The 21,820-nt window shown below is 46.5% G+C and overlaps 1 protein-coding gene across 1 annotated transcript in view; it reads left to right on the top strand.

Moving 5' to 3' along the window:
* Nucleotides 1-21,397, top strand: part of AGBL1 (AGBL carboxypeptidase 1) — a 554,681-nt gene extending 533,284 nt beyond the window's left edge. Inside the window, exon 22 of the mRNA XM_048481859.1 lies at nt 20,811-21,397. Coding sequence (XP_048337816.1) covers nt 20,811-21,036 — 226 coding nt within the window. The 3' untranslated portion in view covers nt 21,037-21,397. The remainder of the gene's footprint in view (nt 1-20,810) is intronic.
* The last annotated feature ends 423 nt before the right edge of the window (nt 21,398-21,820 follow it).

Consider the following 21,820-nt stretch of genomic DNA (forward strand, 5'->3'; position numbering starts at 1 on the left):
GGGAAGGCCAATTGCCTGGCTGATGCATTGTCTCGGCTGCCAGATCCTTCCCTGGGGGACCCTACTCCGGTCGGGACGGTGTTCTCGCCATCTCAGCTGGGCTTGGCAGTCATCACTCGGAGTCGAGCGGCGCTTCGCTCCAGCTTCCCGGCTGTCCCCGCCTCGCTGGAAGAGTTTCTACGGGGGGCGGCACTCCGGCGCCGTGAGGATGAAGGGGTGACCTGCTGGAAAAGCGGGGGGAGTTTTGGTGGAAGGGGGAGCGACTGTATGTGCCTCCGGCAGCGCGCCTTCTGGCACTGCAGGGCTCTCACGATGTAAAGACAGCTGGTCACTTTGGGTTTGTGAAAACTTTGCATTTGGTCCGTAGACAATTTTGGTGGAAAACTTTGAGGGGGGATGTGGAGGCCTATGTGAAAGGGTGCCCTACACGTGCGATGTCCAAAAGAGCGCAAGGGAAGGTGTCCGGTCTCCTCCAGCCCTTGCCGGCGGCCGCTGAGCCCTGGAAGGTGATCTCCATGGACTTCATTACCGATCTCCCGTCCAGCAGAGGGAAGTTGGTGATCTGGATGGTTGTAGAACTTTTTTCAAAGCAGGCGCATTTTGTTCCTTGTTCCTCGCTGCCCTCGGCAAGCAAGTTAGCCCGTCTGTAACTCATATCTACCGTCTTCACGCCGCTCCTGATAAGATAGTATCAGACCGTGGCGGGCAGTTCATTTCGCGGTTCTGGCGGCATTTCCTGAAGTTACTGGGCACAGAACTCGGCTGTCCTCAGCGCTTCATGCCGCCAATAAACGGTGCAGGGCGGAACGCACGAACGCGACGCCGAAAGCAGTACCTGCGATGTTATATCAATTTCCAGCAAGACAATTGGGTTGACCTGCTGCCTTTTGCTGAATTCGCCTATAATAACGCGGTGCATAGCAGCACAGGGAAAACTCCCTTTGAGGTCGCTCCGGGCAGTCGGCAAAGCCGTTTCCTTTCTTGGGAGGTGCAGGAGGGGCCCGTAGAGCTCCGGAATGGGTGCAGTCCATCCGCAAGCGTGGGGGTCGATGCAGCTGGCTTCGGAGAAGGCTAAGCTGGGGTATAAGCAGCAGGCCGACAAGAAGCGGCAGCCGGTGACTCTGACGGTGGGAGATTGGATGTATTTATCTACCCGGAACTTGCGGGGGCTGCAAGGGTGCAGGAAACTGGGGAAGAAGTACATAGGTCCGTTCCAGGTGCTCAGAGTGATCAATGAGGTAACGGCTGAATTACGGTTACCAAAAAATTTGAAGTTCGTGCATCCTGTTTTCCATTGCAGTCTCCTCAAAAAGGCGCCCCCGCCAGATGATTGGCACCCTCAGCCACCCATGCCTGTTCCAAGGATGGTGCGAGGGGAGCCTCACCACGAAGTGGAGGAAGTCTTGGATTCTCGGTTGCACCGGGGCTGGCTTCAGTATTTGATCGCATGGACTCATTTCCCGGCCGGAGACAACGAGTGGGTCGACTCCAAAAACGTTCAGGCCCCTCGTTTGGTGAAGGCATTCCACCGGGCCTACCCCGGTCGCCCGGGTGGGGGGGGGAGGTCTTAAGGGGGGCAGAATGTCAGGCCCATGCCTGTCAGTGTGTAGATGTCTCAGTGTGTAGATGTCTTGCTGTGTAGAGATGGCAAATGTTTCCTGTAAATGCTTTCCGGCTTCCCCCTCCCCTCCCTGGCAATTTCCCGGTGCCAGCCCTCCTGCGAGAAGGTGCGAACATTCCCAGGTCTCTTGAAGCTCTGTAGTGCAAATGTCATGCTCTCTCTCTGAAGTCCATTTGGTGGGAATCAAATGGGGGGGGATTGAAGGATATAATTGCGGGATCTAAGCAGAAAGCTTAGATTCAGCTTTATCTGTTACTCTACGCGTTGTAGAAATAAACTGCTTTGGGACTTTCCTACGGTCTCTGTTATTTCCACGTTCGAGAGCCTGACAATACACATGAGCTGGAAGGGTGGAGCACGCTCCCTATATATTTGGAAGCATGCAGTTGCTCTGGCCTTCTTTGACGCCTGGAGCAAAATTGATAGGGTGCTCATCGCTAAACGGAGATAGGTGGCATAGGGCAAAGCTAGGATTTTGGTTATTGGAGTGATGGGATACCCCCCTTTTTTTCTTACTTAATTTAGCTTTTGGGAGGTGGCGGGGAAAAGTCCAGGAAGCCCAAGTATGGTTTGTTCAACATGGCGGCGAGGAAGAGCAGAGGGGGGTCACTTGCTGAACCAGGTTGTGAGCCGGTTAGCCTGGCCTTCAGGAAGGAGGTTGGCGTGTTTCCAGTCATGAAGTGGCTTTTGAAGGATGCCGCATTGGTGGCATCGGCCGGCTCAGGGGATTTAAGTGGCTCCGGGTGCTAGTGGCACAAGTGGCTCGGAGACAGTGCTGATACCCTCCCGGGTTACCGGGAGGTTTTCTGACTTTGGCTGTAATATTGATACAGGGTGTTCCTGCCTTTTGGGGGACTGGTCAGGACCTCCCCCTCCCTCAGTTGGTGTAGTTGCACGGGTGGCAATGGGACTATTGTTGAGGGATTGGTTGGTAATGGGGTCGTTGATATTACCTACTCTTGTTACTGGAGTAAGAGTGCATGGATAATAATGCTCAGGTGAATTGCTTCCATGACCAGGCTCCAGCGGGTGGGCGCCTGATGACACTCCCGGGGCGGCAAGGGAGTGTCATCAGGCTTTCTTAGGAGATGGTTCTGGCCAAGGGGACGGATGCCTCCTTTCCACCCCCACCCCACCCCTTTTTTGAAGGTGAGGCATGTGCCCCAAGGGGGCGTGTTACCAGCTAGGGACAGCGGTCTTCCCATCAATGACCTACGCGGGGTGGAGTCCCAGAGAGGCAGCACGGTCTTTCCCGTTTAGGGGATCGAGTAGGGTCAGGTGGCTAGACCCCCCCCCCCTTCCGCAGGAGTTCCTGTGGAAGCAGTTTTCACTTCCCCTTATGATATCTGGTGACAACTTCACATTGCTGGTTTGATTGGCTGGAGATCTCATAGGAGCAGCAAACCCCAGGCCTCCATGGATGGGCGTTGGATAAAGGCAGTGGGCACGCCTCTTTCAGGGACCGTGGGTTCACCAGTCTCGAACACATCCGGGCATTGCTGTGGATGGCAATGGGTGGTATGTGGTTGGTTATACAATGGATATGGGACCTCACCTTTGCTTTACTGTTCACACAGAGCTACAGAGGAACCGGACCCAGATATGGATCATAGGGCATCATAATATCCACTGGGCCGGCATTTATGCGCACTCAACTCCTTGGGGTGCTGACTTGAATCTTGGCACAGGAGTGGACGTCGTATGGCTTGGCTTACAGGGCATGCAGTGGGAAGCCTTACTGCCAGCCATCCGGGAGGCGCTTCAGAGGTATGGAACACCTCAGGGGCTTGTCATTCACTTGGGCGAGAATGACCTCCCAGTGTTAAAAGGCCTCGAACTGTCCTTGCGGATGGTGGCTGACATTCGGGACGTCCAGAAGTTGATGCCGGATGTCACTATATTCTGGTCCCAGCATGACACCAATGTACAGGGACTTTCTCCACACATATACTTCCTTCTTCCTTCTGAACACTAACAACCATGGGGAGAAACTGTGTGCATAGAATCATATAGTTGGAAGAGACCCCATGGGCCATCAAGTCTAACTCCCTGCAATGCAGAAACACATAATCAAAGAACTCCTGTCAGATGGCCATTGAGCCATGCCACACTCCCAGGTAGTGCACTGTCGAACAGCCCTGACTGTCAGGAAGTTTTTCCTGATGTTTAGGTGGCATCTCTTTCCTTCACCTTGAACCCATGGCTCCTGGCCCTAGTCTCTGGAGCAGAAGAAAACAAGCTTTCTCCCTCACGAACAGGATATCCCTTCAAATATCTAAACATGGCTATCATGTCACCTTCTCTTCACCAAACATCCCCAGCTCCCTAAATCTCTCCTCATAGGGCATGGATTCCAGACCTTTCACCATTTTGGTTGCCCTCCTCTGGACCTGTTCCAACTTGTCAATATTCTTCTTGAATTGCAGTGCCCAGAACTGTACACAATATTCCAGGTGAGGTCTAACCAATGCAGAATAGAGAGGTACAATTACATCCCTCGATCTTGACACTATACAGCCCAAAATCACATTGGCTTTCTTGGCCACAGTAGGTGGATGCTACCAATTCTCTATCAATTGTATGCACAACAAATGGTTGGTAGAGAAACATTTCCTGCAGCCAGGTTGCCTTATAGTGTTGTACTCTGGATGCACAGACACATCAGAGGTGCCTATCCAGAGGTGCTTGGCTGTAGTTCAATCTATTTATGGCCTATGGATCAGAGAACTTGGAAGATGAAAGGAGAGACCCATTAACCTTGGTTCGTCACCTATGGCAATGACTCTTAGCATAATTTAACCTTCAAAGGAATCTGAACTCATGAACTTCCTTTCTTCCTTCGAAAGGCCTTATCTGAAATGATATTTTTAATACATCAGTTCATCCAAAATAAATGTTAGCCACCCAGCATCCCTGCAAACCACCATCTCTACCTGAACCACCTTCTTCTGCTATCTCCCATGGTGCCTGGGTTCTAAACAGCGCTGAAGAAATAATATATTTGATTGCTTCCGGCAGCAAATGAAATATGAAAGTTGAGTCTTGCATTTATTTCCAGTAATGACAGTTCTAGTGATGGCACTGAAACCAAGTTGGTGCCTTCTCTGCACCTTGAAGATCGTCAGATGTCTCTGGAGGATATCTGAGCGTCACATGCTGAGAAAGTGATTTGAATAACTACGGTTTGAAATGAGAAAAGTTCTTTCCACCTCCTCTGGTTGTATTCAGACAGTTTTTTTAAGGGTTTTTCTAGACGATGGCATATTTGAAGCCCTCACAACTGTGGATGTTTTTCAAAGAGAATGGAAGGCTTTTTTTTCAGGCAAATCTGAGCAATTTGCTGGCCCCGATTTCGAGAACTCGGGCATCTCTGGAATCAGATCCTCATAATTCTCATGAAGTGGCTCCCTGTGCATAGGTACCCTCTTCCATGGCCAATGGATTCAGATGGTTAACTCTGTTTAGAATTGCATCAACCAAGATCTAGCCTCGTGAGTGAGTGAGAACATGCTCTAGTGGCCCCATTCATAAATTTCTAGAATGCCCCCTTTCCCCCAATACACGAAGTCCCAAATGCCACACTGTCCTCGTCAATAGTGTGAAGTGTGCCCACAAGTCACAACCAACTCATGGCAACCTTGTGAAGTTTTACTGTAGGTAGAGGCATACCTAGAGAAAATGTAGTCCACTGCAAAATCTGAGTTTTCCACGCACTCCCCCCAATATGGGTGACTGTCCTCCCCCACCACAACCAAACAATTTTTTTTGCACCAGTGGCATAGTGGTTAAGAGCAGGTGTACTCTACTCTGGAGGAACGGGGTTTGAGCTGTGGAGGCGTATCAGATTAGCCTGTACACTCCAACACACATCAGCTGGGTGACCTTGGGCCAGGCTCAGCTCTACAGAGCTCTCTCAACCCCACCTACCTCACAGGGTGTTTGTTGTGAGGGGGTAAGGGAAAGGAGCTTGTGAGCCCCTTTGAGTCTCCTATAGGAGAGAAAGGGGAATATAAATCCAACTCTTCTTCTTCAAAGTCACCATCATATTATAGAACATGCCACAATCTAGGAGGGAGGAGGGGTGTGGGGGCAATTTTCCACCCCCCACGTGCCTAAAGGGCCACAACCCGGGGACATTTGACCCCATATGACCCCCTGGGCCATACGCCCCTGACTGTAGGGAACGTAGGGAAGGGGACTGCATGTCCCTGGAATCCACAGTGTCACAAATACAACCATCAGCCCCTCTACAGTTAAACAGATCAGATGGCGATGAGAAATACCGTGAGCCCAGGAATGCAGCTGTCAGTCTGGACAATACTTACACTGATGGACAAGAGTCTGATTCAGTATAAGGAAGTATCCAGTATTCATGGGATAAGTATCCAGTATTCCCCCCTCTCATTATGTTGGGAAAGATTAGGAAGATTCATATGACCTACTCCGAGCGTTCAAAGAAGAGTGTCAGTTCAGTTGGCTACTCCAGTTATATTCTTTTGGGGGGGAACACACACACACACTGTAAGACTATCAGACTCTTCAAAGAAACCTCTTGGGCAAAACACATAGGGAATTTTGTCTGAGTAATAAAACATATTTTACCCATTGTGCACCATTAGCTTTATTTTTTAAAAATCTCTGTTCACTGGTGCAGCCCTTTCATTTCTCCTGGTTGGCAATAGCTACCCTTTATGTTGTTCTCTTTTGGGGAAGACCTGACTAGCAGGGTGCATCCCGCCTTTAAGAACACCTTTGGTAATAATTTGAAGACCTCCTGTAGTTTGAAGTCTCCTATACTAAGACTGAGCATCTACAACTCCAAACTCCAGATATGCTCATGGAGGGAATGCACAGCCAGGGTGGTGCGTGCCATACTTTTGGGTAACCATGCATGCCACAGATCATAGAATCATAAAATCATGGCAGCCATTTAAGCCAACTTCCTGCTCAATGCAGGATCATCCTAAAACATCCCTGATAAGTGTTTGAAGACCACCAGAGAGGAGGAGATCAACACTTCCCTAGGCAGCTTAAACTGCTGAATTACATTTACAGTAAAAAATATCTTCCTAATGTCCAGCTGGTGCCGTTCTGCCTGTGTGGTGTAGTGGTTAAGAGCAGGTAGATTCTAATCTGGAGAACTGTTTTGATTCCCCACTCCTCCACCTGAATGTCAGAGGCTTATGTGGTGAGCCAGATGTGTTTCCGCATTCTTACATTCCTGCTGGGTGACCTTGGGCTAGTCACAGTTCTTTGGAACTCTGCCAGCCCCACCTACCTCACAAGGTGTCTGTTGTGGGGAGAAGAAGGGAAAGGAGCTTGTAAGCCACCTTGAGTCTCCTTACAGGAAAAAAAGGTGGGCTATAAAAGCAAACTCCTACTACTACTGCTACTACTACTCTTCTTCTTCTTCTTCTTCTTCTTCTTCTTCTTCTTCTTCTTCTTCTTCTTCTTCTTCTTCTGTAATATAGACTCATTATTGCAAGTTATATCCATTATTGAGCTGTTAGGAGAGGGTCCACAATAGATTATATGGTTCCTCAATGTCTCTCCCCTAGACAATCAAATAAAATTTGGAATAATGACTAATAATCCCACATTTTTTGTAAACAGACCAATTTCTCTCCTCTTTGGCGATTAAGAGCAGGTGAAAGGGTTTTGGTCCATCCTATAGCCCAGTTTGGCCCTAGCTCATCAGGGAGCCAAGCAGAGTTGGCCACAGTCAATAATTGGTTGGGAAATCACCAAGGAAGTCCAGGGCTGCTACATGGAGAAAGGTACTGGCAAACAACCTCAGTTGGGCCCCTTCTGCACATGCAGAATAATGCACGTTCAATCCACTTTCAGTGTACTTTAACAGCTGTGTGTCAGGATGGCAGCTATGGGGGTTGGGCTGCCTGGGAACTGTGGCTTTCAGCTGTGCACTGCTTTTGCTACTTTGTCCATAGCTGGCTTATCAAGTAACCTTGGATGTCTGGAGATGTTGTGGAGAACTTTTCTGCTGAGGATTTCACATAGGAGGGAATGAAAAGTACAATCTATAATGGTACTGGTCTGAGAGCTTGAGCTTCAGAACAGTCTTCTGTTGCTTTCATGTCACTTGCAATAACATCTGAAACTTTTGAAGTTCGACTGGTTAATTGTCAATGCAGGGGAGACACTGTGCAGAATAGCAAAATCCACTTGCAAACAGTTGTGGAAGTGGATCGAAAATGCATTATTCTACATGTGCGGAAGGAGCCTTGGTCTCTTGCCTTGAAAACCCCATGGTTGGTTTCACTTATGAATCGGTTGTTACTCAAGAGTGCATTCTGTTTCTTCTTGGCTGTTCTCGAAACAGAACTGACAGAAAGCAGATCAAACCACACTTCCAAACAGGGAGAGAAAACTAGTTTGTGGTCACACGCAGCACATTGCTGTGGCATTCTTTTTAGACCTTTGGGCTTCAGAACCCTGACAAGTTTTCAAATGCTCTTCTCCCCTCCTTCCTCCAGATTCCTTTTAACTGTTTACAACTTGCCTCGAGACATTGGAGTTAAATCTCTCTTTCCTCTGCCTCGGCTGTGCGATAGAGATGCAGAAGAAACTACCAACCATGCTGTATACAAATACATCTACATAACCTCATGCTCACCCACCATGCATGGTGAATACATGAATAATTTACTGAGAATTATGGATTGGCAAGGCAATAAAATTAATTTTCTCAGCAAACTTCTGTTGCCAAGTTGCAGGCTTAAGCCACGCATCCAGGTTTAATTTGCGCCACTCATACATTGGATAAACTTCCTTTTTTCACAGAAGAGCATTTACCCTGATGTTGATCTGTGGTGCAGAGCTGTAAACTGCAGCTACAACCCAAGCTCTGCTAAGAACCAGAGTTTGATCGCAATAGAAGTTGGTTTCAAGTAGCTGGTTCGAAGTTGACTCAGCCTCCCATAGTTCCAAAGCGGGTATCTGGATTGCTCAGGGTAAACTGTAGGTGACATGGGAAGGCAATGGTAAACCAAATCTGCTGTCAAGCCCCAAATCTGTAGACGAATATCAGACTCTGGATTTCAAATCAGAAGCCTTTATTGACAGACATCGCATGGCATGGCTAAAAGAAGCCAGTTCTAACAAACTGTCTTTGGGTACATCATTTTATCCCCAAGTTCTCCCATTCCCTCTTTCTCACCCCATATCAAAGGCAGATTAAAACAGGACAGGAATGCTATAGCTGTTACTTTCGCACTCAATGGATACCAGGACTGCTTCCTTGTCTGCCACTATCTTCACTAGTTCCTCGGATACGCCTCCTAAGAAGCATGGTTCAGGCACAGGAATTTTCCTCACCTCCTCTTGGGTGAAGACAGATGCAAAGAATTCATTCAACTTCTCTGCAATCTCCCTGTCCTGCTTTAGCACACCTTTGTTCCTTCGTCATCTAATGGGTCTACCGCTTCCCTAGCTGGCTTCCTACTTTTGATGTACTTGAAGAGCTGTTTGTTGCTGGTCTTGATGTTCACAGCCATGCGTTCCTCATAACCCTTTTTTCCCTCCCTTACAGCTAACTTGCTTCTCTTTTGCCACCATTTGTGTTCCTTCTTGTATTCTTCATCAGTCGAGCTGGACTTCCATTTTCTAAAAGACAATTTTTTAAAATAATTTCCTCAACCTCCCTTGTTAACCATGGTGGCTTTCTTTTGGACTGGCTCAACAACACTGACTTCCTGCACCATGTCCTGGGTCCCACTTAGAATTAGATCTAGGATCACATCTTCCCTGGTTGGTTCCACAACCATCTGCTCTAAGCCACAGTCATTTAGCATATCCAAGAATGCTCTCTCCTTACTATGACCTGAACATGCATTTTTCTAGTTTATGTGGGGATAGTTGAAATCACCCATTACCACCATGTTTTTGCTTTTGTTGGCCTCTCTAATTTCTTTTTCCATCTCAGAACCCTCTTGTGCACTTTGGTCAGGGGGACGATATATTCCTAATATTAAACTATCATTTACACCTGGTATTAGACTATCCTTTACACCTGGTATTGATCCTTTACACCTGGTATTGATTCTTTACACCTGGTATTGATATCCATAGTGCTTCTGTAGGGGAATCAGCTCCCCTTGCATTGTCTATTGTATGTGACACTATGCTCTCTTTGATGTAGAGGGCAACACCACCCCCAATACGCCCTGTCCATCCTGTACAGCTTGTAACCTGGGATAACAGCATCCCACTGGTTCTCCTCATTCCACCATGTATCTGGGATGCCCACTATATCAATGTCCTCCTTCAAAACTCTGTACTCCAGCTCCTCCATTTTGGGTGGAAGGCTTCTACTATTAGCATAGAGACACCTGTATACCCTGTCTCGGACCCTCATCTAGGATTTATGTGCTTTGCCCTCTCGCCCTTTGTAGATACTATCACATCACATCACATGCACACTTCTATGTTCTACACTTGTATGTGGTTGATTTAGAAAAACCTCCCTCTCTGTCTGCATCCTTATAGATACTGTATTCCGAACTGAAGTCACCTAAGCTGCTGTCGGCTTTCCCCCGGGATCAGTTTAAAAGCTGTTCTGCCACCTTCTTAATGTTGAGCACCAGCAGCCTGGTTCCTTTTTGGTTAAGATGAAGCCCTTCCCTTCTGTGTAGACCCGCCTTGTCCAAAAAGGTTCTCCAGTTCCTAACAAATCTGAAAACCTCTGCCTTACACCACCTTCTCATCCATGCATTTAGACTCTATATCTCCACTTGCCTTGCTCGCCCTGCGCATGGAAAGGGTAGCATTTATGAGAATGCCACCTTGGGGGTCCTGGACTTCAACCTATTACCTAGAACCTAAATTTAGCCTCCAGAACCTCCCAGCTACATTTCTCAATGTCATTGGTGCCAATGTGGACTACAACTGCTTATTCCACCCCAGCACTATCTAGACAAAGCGTGACATCCGCAACCTTCGCCTCTCACAAACCCAACTCTCTACATTCCTAATGATCGAATCGCCTACTACAAGGAGCCCCCATCTCCCTGAGGGGTATCCTTTGTGCGACAGGATAGTTGATCACCAGCTGAGGAAGGGGTCCCATCTAAGGGAGCATCTTCCACCACCTCAGACTGGCACCCTCCATCCCCCAGATTACTTTTACCTTTTAACCATATTTCAGTCATCCTCTGGAATATTTGATGCATTGAGCAAGTGAGTGGAGAACAGATTGCCAGCACTGGGTTTGGAAATACCTGAACATTTTGGGGGTGAGGTCTGAGGAGGGTGGACTTTTGGAGGAGAGGGGCTTCAATAGAGTATGATGCCATGGAGCCATCTTCCAAAGCAGCCATTTTTTCCAGGGAAAGAGAATAAATGGTAACAGAGCTGGCAGTTCACTGATCCCATCATGCTTCATGCAATGGCCTGGACATGAGCTTGGCACCTACACAAAGAGGCAGTAGACCACAAACTGAGGCAGCAGTGTGATGCAGCGGCCAATGAAAACCAAAGCAATTCTGGGCTGTAGTATGTAGTATGTAGTATGGAATATAGTGTCTAGATCAGTGATGGCAAACTTTTTCGAGACCGAGTGCCCAAATTGCAACCCAAACCTCACTTATTTATCACAAAGTGCCAACCCAACAATTTAACCTGAATGCTGAGGTTTTAGTTTAGAAAAAAACAGTTGGCTCCCTCTTCCTCTGCCCCACCCGCTTGAGCAGGGGCCAGCCTGCTCTAGCCTCCAGCAAGTCCCATGCGCACCACTCTGTGCCTCTCTAGCATCTCTGCCTCCTCTGTGCCCCCCCCCCTTGGGCAGCAGCCACCCGGAGCACAGGCACCAGGCCCGCCAGCCGAGTCCTCCCTGCTCACCGTGGTGCACGCACGTCGTGCTCAGTGGCCAAGGCCAGCCTAGATGTGTGTGTGGGGGGGTGATTTTCTGCGCCCCCCCCACATGACGAACTCTGTGTGTGGTGCCCACAGAGAGGGCTCGGAGTGCCACCTCTGGCACCCGTGCCAGAGGGTCACCATCACTGGTCTATATCAAGGGATGTAATTGTATCTCTCTATTCTGCATTGGTTAGAACCACATGGAATATTGTGCACAGTTCTGGGCACCGCAATTCAAGAAGGATATTGACAAGCTGGAACGGGTCCAGAGGAGGGCAAACAAAATGGTGAAAGGTCTGGAGTCCATGCCCTACAAGGAGAGACTTGGGGAGCAGGGGATGTTTAATTTGGTGAACAGAAGGTTAAGAGATGACCTGATAGCCATGTTTAGATATTTGAAAGGATGTCATGTTGGTGAGGGAGCAAGCTTGTTTTCTGCTGCTCCAGAGACTAGGGCCAGGAGTCATGGGTTCAAGGTGAAGAAAAACAGATTCCACCTAAACATCGGGGAAAACTTCCTGAGAGTCAACAGTGGAATGCACTACCTGGGAGTGTGGAGAGGCTCAATGGCCATCTGACAGGAGTTCTTTGATTATGTGTTTCTGCATTGCAGGGAGTTAGACTTGATGGCCCGTGGGGTCTCTTCCAACTATATGGTTCTATGCACACAGATTCTCCCCATAGTTGTTAGTGTTCAGAAGGAAGAAGGAAGAAGGAAGTATATGTGTGGAGAAAGTCCCTGTACATTGGTGTCATGCTGGTGGGACAGACGCCACACAGTGGTGGGAGACACACTAATCAAATATGGTAAGTGTGTGCATAAAGTGACAAGTTGCAGCCATCTTATGGCAACCTCATTCCAAGGTGGTTGTCAGTATTTTCCGGGATTCCAAGATCTGGCGAGATCAGGCTAGTCTGGATCATTCAGGTCAGGACAATAGAATATGAAAGGGGAAACCGCAGTGCCATTCCATGACAACTCAAAATGGGACAGTGTTTTCACGAGCACTCTTTGTTGTCCTACATAGACAGGCTGCAACAAAGGAGCTTCAACCCATATTTTCAAAACATTTCACTCCTGGTTTTAAAGAGTAGAACATTGACTTGCAGGTACTATTAATAGTTGGGGGGTTTTTTGCTGCAGCTCCGGTTAAATTGAATCAGACATTTTTAGAGATCAATATGATACATTGTTATAATGAGCCGATCTCTGTTATTGCCTCCCTAAATGTTTTGCAGTATTTATTTTCTGGGTTTTGGCACGTCTTTGAATTTATCAGATCAGAGGCAGGTTTTCAGCAGCATTTTTGACAACAGAAGGTTTGATCGGTTAAATGCCAAGAACACTAAGGTGATCGATTTCATTTCTGCTGTCAGACGGGGACACAGGATGGGTAGCCCAATGAAGGTGGGGAGGGCAGAATGGCTACTGGAAGCAGTGCCAATGTGTGTGTGTGTGTGTGTGTGTATTTGTTTGTTTGATTGATTGATTGATTGATTGATTGATTGATTGATTGATTGATTGATTGATTGATTGATTGATTGATTCAATTTGTATCCCGCCCTCCTCTAAAGGGCTCAGGGTGGCAACAATAGTATGAATAACATTATCAATAGAACATAGTCAACCAACAAAACATCAATAAGCTTCACATTATGAAATAGCAGACATCAATAAACATGAGCAATAAAGTCAGCAAAATAGCAAAAGTCACATCATTACACATTACAAAATCATAAGTATACCCAAAATGGGGGGGAAGGCATCAATAAACATAACACATTAGCATATGATGTAACCATATCAACAAGATAGCAACAATCATAACAATATACATAGCAAAAATAACAATAAATCTCAGTAATGTCACACAATAGCATGATAGTGCCATCATCTAACAAAAACATCAGTAGTCCTAGTCCAATAAACAATTCGAAAAACACAAACACAGTGGCACTTACCCTGGCCAGGGGGGCAAATAGGTAGGTGGGAGGGCACCATGGAGTTCCATGGTGTCTGACTCACTTCCAGCTGTTTCTTCTACAGCTGCATGGGCCTAATGTGGAGGCTGATGCAGCTGGGGAGATTCCTGGAGGTGGAGCTGGTGCTAGTCAATATCCAATGGGCTTTCGCACCAGAACCTCCAGCAGGATGGTCAACAGACTTACACCACCCCAAAGCACAGCTTTCAAGCAGCTGGGGTTTTTCAGCTTTTCACTGCTGCCCTGCCACACCTGGAAGATCTCTGGAGGCAGCGGGGTGGCGTGCTGTCCACAGTCACCTCCAGGAACTGGATTGCACTGTAAATTCCTACTGTCAGAAGTCCCACTAGTCCTGGATAGATGTAAAATTGTGTAATAGTCCGTCAGCAACTCAAAATCAAGAAATAACAATACTGGACATCTTAAAAGGTTGTTCTAAATATCATCAAGGTTATTTTTTGTGAAATGTTTTTAACATTTAAAGTACGATATGCAAAATAAATGAGATTATTTTGAGTGCCAGAAGCGGGAGAAGGCATGCTAACGCCTGAAGAAATGAATAGAGTAAAATATGCAACCTCACCTGCCGTAGAATCAATCCCTCACTAAGGGGATTGAATTAAAGGAAGACGGGAAGGAAAGAGGGAAAGGAAAGAAGAAAGGAAAAGGAAAAGTGGGGCGGGGCGGGGCGGGGCGGGGCGGGGCGGAGCCGAGTGGGAGATGTGGCTGATCTGCTTGGGACTTTTGGTTTCCTTATAATTCCTGAACACTTTGGTGTGATCTCATGTTGGAGGTGAAATTCAGTAGCAGCTCTCACCTCCATCCCTAAAATTCCCCATCTACCCTTGTAATTTGGTCTGCAGAAATTCTCTGTGATGTTTTTCATGCTATGGAGGTCAACCAATGCAGATTCCCAGATCTGTAGGTCGTCGAGAAACTTTTTTCAAAAAAAAAAAGGCAGAGACTCTAGACTTTTGTGAACCCTGCATTTCAAGACCCCTAAAGACACTGAGCTATTTTGGATGCCAATTCTACTTAGGCTTACATCATCTTCATCATCATAGTAATAATAATAATAACGTCATGGAAAACAAGGGCAAGATCTTGTGGGACTTTTGAGTCCAAACAGTCTAAGTGTTGGACATCACACACTGGACATCACAATGATCAAGGACAAGAAAGTGACCATCATCGACATAGAAATGGTGACAGCAGGGGGAGTGGAAAAAGAGAATGTCACTGAATATCATGAATTGAAGGCAGATATTCAATGACTGTGGCAAAAACCAGCTGAGGTCATCCTGATAGTAATCAGCACCCTGGGCACCATTATGAAAACACTAGGGCTAGACTTTTGCAAAAATCAACATCTATCAGATTCAAAAGACAGCCCTGCTGGGATCTGTACAAATACCACGCTGATACATTACAACTTCCTAGGTGAGGCCCAAATTGTAATGAAAGGCCAACAGCCAGCTAAAGAACTGGCAGCTGTGATACTAAACAAAATTTAATAGGAGAGCCAGCATGGTGTAGTGATTAAGAGCAAGTGGACTCTTATCTGGTGAACCAGTTTTGTTTCCCATCTCCTACATTCTTGCTGGGTGACGTTGGGCCAGACAGAATTCTCTCAGAACTCTCAGCCCCACCTACTGTTGTGTATGTCATGGGGAGAGGAAGGGAAAGGAGTTTGTAAGCCACCTTGAGTCTCCTTTCAAGAGAGAAAGGTGAGGTATAAATTCAAAGTTGGCATCTTTTTGAAACAAGGAGGCTAGAAGAGTCACAGTCACAGGCTTGCCATCCTCTCTGTAATTGTACATTTACTTTCCCACAGGAAGAAAAAAAACCAGCCCCAATTCTCTATATCAACTTCATGCTAGACCTGCATCTATTATCATACATTCGATAGCTTTAGGCCAAGCATTCATTAATAAAACAAATTGATATGAACAGATGCCGCCATGGAACAGGAAGATGAGAACCTCTGGGCCAATCCCAGTAGCTTATTTGGATTTTTTTCCCTTTTGGCTGGTTCTTCTCCTTAGAAAAGAATCCAATTAAATTTCAAATGAACGCATGAAAGCATGCTCTACAGCATTGGAGGGAGGAAGAACATTATTTAGTTTACTGATGCAGATATGCAACTGGAGCTTATTGCCACCATACCACAATACACCACACACTTCATTGTTTGTAGCCAAAGGCCATTACAAGGTAGAAGACAGATCATTCCATGGACCAACATTTTAGCCAGATCAGTATGAACTTTAACCTGCAGGCCCCATTCCACCCAGCCCTCTTCCAGGGGTTCCTAACTTCTCCTGGCTTTTTTCTCTCTAGGGTTACTGCTGCCATCACCTGACCTTTGTCGGAATTTCCCATGGGAGGGTCAGGGCCCCCAAGCTTCCTTTTGAACTCTGCACGTGTCGAATAATGCACTTACAATCCACTTTCAGTGCCCTTTGCAGCTGGATTTTACTGTGTGTAATAGCAAAATCCACTTGCAAACAATTGTGAAAGTGAACTGAAAGTGCATTATTCAGCATGTGCAGTAGGGGCCAGAGTCTCAATGGTTTGCGAATGTTCATGAGCATTTTATGACATCATGGCAGCTCATGCAATTGCTGCCGCTCCCTAAAAATGGGGCAAGCTATGGTAAGTTTATAGACTCCTAAACAATGACAATTGCCCTAGTTTCTAATCTACCATGATGCAGCTTTTTAATGAAATAGCAGTTAAGCCCTGTCTGCAGATTTGGCCCACCATGTTTACCCAATGTAAAATCTCTCTCTCTCCCTCTCTCTCTCTCTCTCTCCATTTGCATTTCTCTCCTTTCCCCATAAAAGTCAAAGGAAAGGTATAATTCATCATTAGAACTTGCTCTAATTAGTTTTTCAGGAGTTCCCAAGGTAATTGCCGTCTGTAATGTTTGTAATTGATTTGGCCAGATTAAAAATAGATGCCTGACAGAGGCCAGGGAAACTTTATCATGGAAAATAGGAAGGAAAACGTGCCACGCAGGTGGGCCGGGAAAGCAGGGCAAGAGAAGCTGAAGCTCAGAGGACCAAAGGTCCATATGTGGGGGCCATATGTAATTCGATAAGCCTCGCTTCCGTTTCATACTTGAATCTTTTCTGGAAAGCCCCAGACGCTTTAACTTTGTCTCAGAGCAAAGGTGCACCACCCCCTTGATTATTTGGATTGCCCTTCCTGCCCTCTTTTCAGCAAGCTGCAACATTGTTTTTGAGATAACCCAGCCAAGGCTCTACATCATTTTGCGCAATGCAAATCACTGGTTCACAGGGTGCATGCAACTGCATTATTGACTGGCTACTTTGGGACTGCTTCTGGCAAGCACCAGGAAATGTTCGGGTCAGAGGAACAGCAGCCTCCTTTTTTATTTAGCTGCGTGCTTGTGCCAGGCTTTGTTTCCACTTTCTTACACAAAATTCAAGCTAGCTGCATGGCGACCCTATCTGCCACAGCTCTGACTTCCTTTCTTGGTTCAAACAGCGGAAGCCCGGAGCAGGTCGGTTTCTAAGGTTGCCAGTTTGGTGTTGGAATCGTGTTTATTTCTCATTTATTTTGTATCCCTTGCTCACTCTGGTGCCATGCTCAGGCATGTAGCTGCAATAGGGACATCAGGGGCGGCTTGCCCCAGGCACTGCCATCACAGTCACGTGGGAAGACGGGGCCGGGGGCATGTCGGGGCGTAGCGTGTCAGGGGCATTTCGGGGTGTTTTAGGGGCAGTGTGGGGAGGGTGCATGTGGGCAGTTCATGCCCCGGGTGCAGTTCCCCCTCCCTTCATCACTGGCTGTGCTGCAAGTATGTTTGTAAGAATGTCATTTTTAAAATAAATACTTTTTAACATTGGATGCTGAGAGCTATTCCCTGTACCTCGCAGGCCTCCACTGTCTTGGACGTACTATTTTGAAATGAGGGTTCCAGAGGGAAATCTGGCAGTTGGCAAGCAGCTATTCCTCCAGGTGCACCCCAGACTGTAAACCAGTAAACCATCCTGTGGTACACAGAAGTGGGGACACGGGAGACCCAGTGGCCAACTCAGGTTCCTTCCGCACATGCAGAATAATACACTTTCAATCCACAGGGATGTCCCTTCAGGTGGGGAAAACCCCGCCACAGAAGCAAAAAAGATGGCTATCTCCAGAGACGTAGCTCCAAGGGGGCACAATGCATTGGTTGCACGCTCCTGCAGGGGTGAGGTGAGGGAATCCCAGGGGCATTCTGGTGTGGGACGGGGGCATTCCAGGGCAGGACAGGGGCAGACATTGCCATGGCAGGGGTGGAGGACAAACCAGTGCACTGGGCACTTTCCCCCCTCGCTCTGTCCCTGGCAATCTCACATTCTCCCCTCTCTCTGAGAAAGGATCATGTTGAGCAAAGATGGAAAATGTGTGTGGAAAAAGTAGTCACCTTCCTCTTCAGTTAGTGGCATGCCCCTGGCAAGGCATCACATGTGGCATCTTAGGGGGATGATCTACCAAACTGGTTAACTTTGCCTTCCTTTAGGGATACCAGCTTCCATGTAAGACTTGCGGATCCCCTGGAATCACACCTTATGTGATTCCCCACTCCTCCACAAGAGTGGCAGACTCTTATCTGCTGGACTGCATTTGTTTTTCCTCTCCTACACATGAATTGCTGGGTGATCATGGGCCAGTCACAGTTCTTTCTAAACTCCCTCAGCTGCACCTGCTTCACAAGGTGTCTGTCGTGGGGAGAGGAACATTTGTCAACCACAATTCCATGACCATGGAAAGCATACAAAGGCCTGCTTGTTTGGTATAGTTATCTGCGAAAACCGTTAAGCAATATTGATTTGAAAACAGAGCATTGTAGATATTAATGGCATGCCTATGCAATCGGGCAGGGCAGTTAACTTCAAAAACTTGGCACCAACCCAGAATGAAATGTTTATGCTAGGATTTAACAGAAAAGAGGGAACTACTTTAAAAAAAAGAATTGACATAGGCATAAATAAAATCCTCACTGGGTCTGTCTTTTCCATTGTTTTAGTTATGTCAGCAGGAATTTGGAATCCTTACACACAAAACCAGGCCTTTCAAGAGCAGACGCAAACAAACAAACACAAACACCCGCACATACAAAGCAGGACTAATTAAGATCAAGTCATCTCTCAATAAAAATGCAAATTAAAAATCAAAACAAAGGAATTCCATTTATCACATCATAAAGTTACAAATTGCTGCCAAGCTGCAGCGGATAGGGCTTAGGGGATGCTAGTTGGTAAATGAGGACAGGCCAAGCATTCTTTGCATTTCTGTTCACGTTGAATGCGTGCATTTTTACGGAGGTTGCATGGGGGCTTCGCTGCCCCCATATCAGGAACATGAGTTAATAACAGAACATGTGTTAGCTCTAGCTGCAGTTTGGGGGCGTCCTTCAGAAGTTCAGGTGTGGGTAACAGTGGTCCTTTCTGTAGAAATCCCCTAAAACATTTCTAATATGTTTTCAGTCCTCCACTTTACAATCCATGTGTGTCTGTACTCACTCCCTTGAAATGATTCCTGGCAGCCTTTACATGATTTTTCCTTTTTGGGGGGTGGTAGGGACTTCTGTGTTGAATCAATGCTTCAGAGCCTCCTTGATGGTTCAAAGATTGCTTCCTCCCAATTAAAAGAACAATAGAGAAATGCAAATAAATAGGTGTGAGGGGGAACTGAGTGAGCTCAGAATATGGTGCCCGGGGAAGCAGGAAAGTGTGGGAAACATTGACAATAGATTGCACAACCAACTGAAGACGTTTTCAAAACGTTTCAGCCAAAGGATCGTCTTAAAAGGAGATTAATTTTAAATGTTTTGTCAGAAAAAAACTGATAGCCTTCAGCTATCTTGCTAGCTAGTGAAGAAGGCCAAAGAGACTTCCAAGAAGGAGGAAATTAGACCTGAGATTATCAGTCTAAGGACACACAAGATGAAGAAAGGTCTGCAACCTTACAGCCCTATCTAACTGACCACTTGCCTGCGTGTTAGGTCTCGAACCTTGAATCAATAAACAGACTCTCTGTTGTTGATCAGCAGCGTTTATTGGAAGGCAATGAAGCACCCAGCTTGTTAAAGCCAGTTCTGGCAAACCTGGATTTTGCTATCCCCTTTATTCAAAAGTAATCCCCCCTCCTGTTTCCCCAAAGAATGTGAGAAAGAGTTATTTTGGAGCTGAGGCGCCCCAAGGTCAGCAACCTGGTTCCCTGCCCCCATGGGACAACAGAAACATCCCATTTCCCATGAGAGTAGAAGTGTCACATACTGAGTATGCAAAGCCATAAGGAAAAGATCAAGGAAAGAATATCCCATTACAACAGTAGTAACATATAGCAGGCTGGTTACATATATCTCGTAGTGATTACATTGAGGTAGGAATGCATTTCAATCAACTAGATACAATCATCAGCCATATATTTTGTAACAACTACATCTCAATCAACTAGGTGCAATCCCTGACACCAGAGGTGGGATCCAGCAGGTTCTCACCAGTTCCCGAGAGTGGGTGACTAATTATTTGTGTGTGCCGAGAGGGGGTTACTAATGGGGTCTGCTTTTCCGTTAGAAATTCCATTAGGTCCAAAAATCATAAAGTCCTGTTGTTTCCTATGTGGCTGGTTAGCGAAGGTAGAAAACGGGAAATAATTCTCCCTGTTGGGCTGTTTTAAAAACATGTTTTAGAAATATGGTAAAGTTCCTTGTTTAAGGAAAGTATCCTTCTTTTGATTTCTAGAAACAAAATTAAGTATTTGAAAGTATTAAGTATTTGACAGGCAGTCTAGAGGAGAAGTAGTTGTTTCTGTTAGCAGTAGATGATAGGACTTGCTATAATGAATTTAAATTATGGACAGAAAGATGCCAGCTGGAAATGAGGAACTTTTTTTTACAGTAAGAGTTTTTTGCAATAACAGAGAAATTATTAATGCCCCACCCCCGGAATGCCTGGCCACACCCCCGTTGTGCCCCGCCCATCCCCATTGGCGCTACGCCACTGTTTGAATCCCACCACCATGGGAACCTGTTACTAAAATTTTTGGATCCCACCACTGCCTGACACTGCCCTCTGATGGGCCTTCTCAGTTCTTTTGCACACTAGACACTGTTACTTTCAACACATACACCACATCAGGGACCCCTGTATTAGAGTCCTTAGGCACAGAGGAACTCACAAGATAGCTGATGGTACTGTTCGGCACACAAAACCCTTCCTATCTCACAGAATGCAAACAAACTAGAGCTTTGGCAGTATCAAAAAGAGTTTTCAGAGCGGTTCCATTCTATTCTTTCTCTGGCATGTATCTTTGGCAGGACCAGCCCTGGCAGCGTGGAGACAGATGACGAGCTCCCTGTCGGGGACGATGTGGATTATAACACCGACAGCTGCTCTGATCAGGAAGGAGACTTCTCGGAGCTGGACTACGCACTCCGGGAGCATCAATTCAGGGGGGAAGGAGGGGATGCAGAGGGTGAGACCGGCAAAGGGCAGGTGCGCGGCCTCAAAACTTGCGATGGACTTTACATCTCCAGCTGGTAGAATGTCCTCTGTGTCAGCATTGTTTGGGGTCTTTGGGGAAATGGAGAGCAGCCCAAAGCTTTGGAGAGCAGATGGGTAGCTGCTTGTGTTTCCTTCCAGGCTGGAAACAACTCTGGTCCAGATGTGCAATTGCACCTGAGCTTTCAACATGGACTTACCCCCCCCCCCAATGTTTATGTTGTGGAAAGGGAAATAGGCCGAGAGATTTCTACCCCTCTTTGCCCTCTGTCTGGCTTTCACTGTCTTACTCAATTCGATTCGATTCTGAATATCTTTAATGGCATATAAATAGTTTAACATTAACATTGCAAGATAATTACAGCCTTTACAACTTCTGACGAGTTAAAATAACACCATTTAAAAATTTAGCCACCGCTTCCAACAGCTCATAGTTGTGGCTGTTTAAAAGATATATAACCTTCTGTTTATCTGTAATGCCTTCACTTCCATGCAGGAAGGCGATTATGTGCTTCTTCCTATCTATCTCATAAAAAGGACAATTCAACAGCATATGAGATACTGTTTCCACAGAACCCATGCCACACGGGTATTTCCTTTCTTTATGTGGAATTCCAATATGGCATCCAAGGCTAAAGGAAGAAGGCAGGGCATTACACCTAGCTAAGGTGATTGCTCTATGCCACCAGGCCTCAACCAGGAGATAAAGGCTACAATTAATCTATCCACAGGTATTCCCAGAGAGATCGGGGAACAGGTTTTATTAGCTTCCTCTAGCATCTGTTGAATACTTACCTGGCAGGGAAGACACTATGATCACTGTCTT

Source organism: Sphaerodactylus townsendi, linkage group LG17, assembly GCF_021028975.2.
Source record: "Sphaerodactylus townsendi isolate TG3544 linkage group LG17, MPM_Stown_v2.3, whole genome shotgun sequence".
Classification (NCBI taxonomy): Eukaryota; Metazoa; Chordata; class Lepidosauria; order Squamata; family Sphaerodactylidae; genus Sphaerodactylus; species Sphaerodactylus townsendi.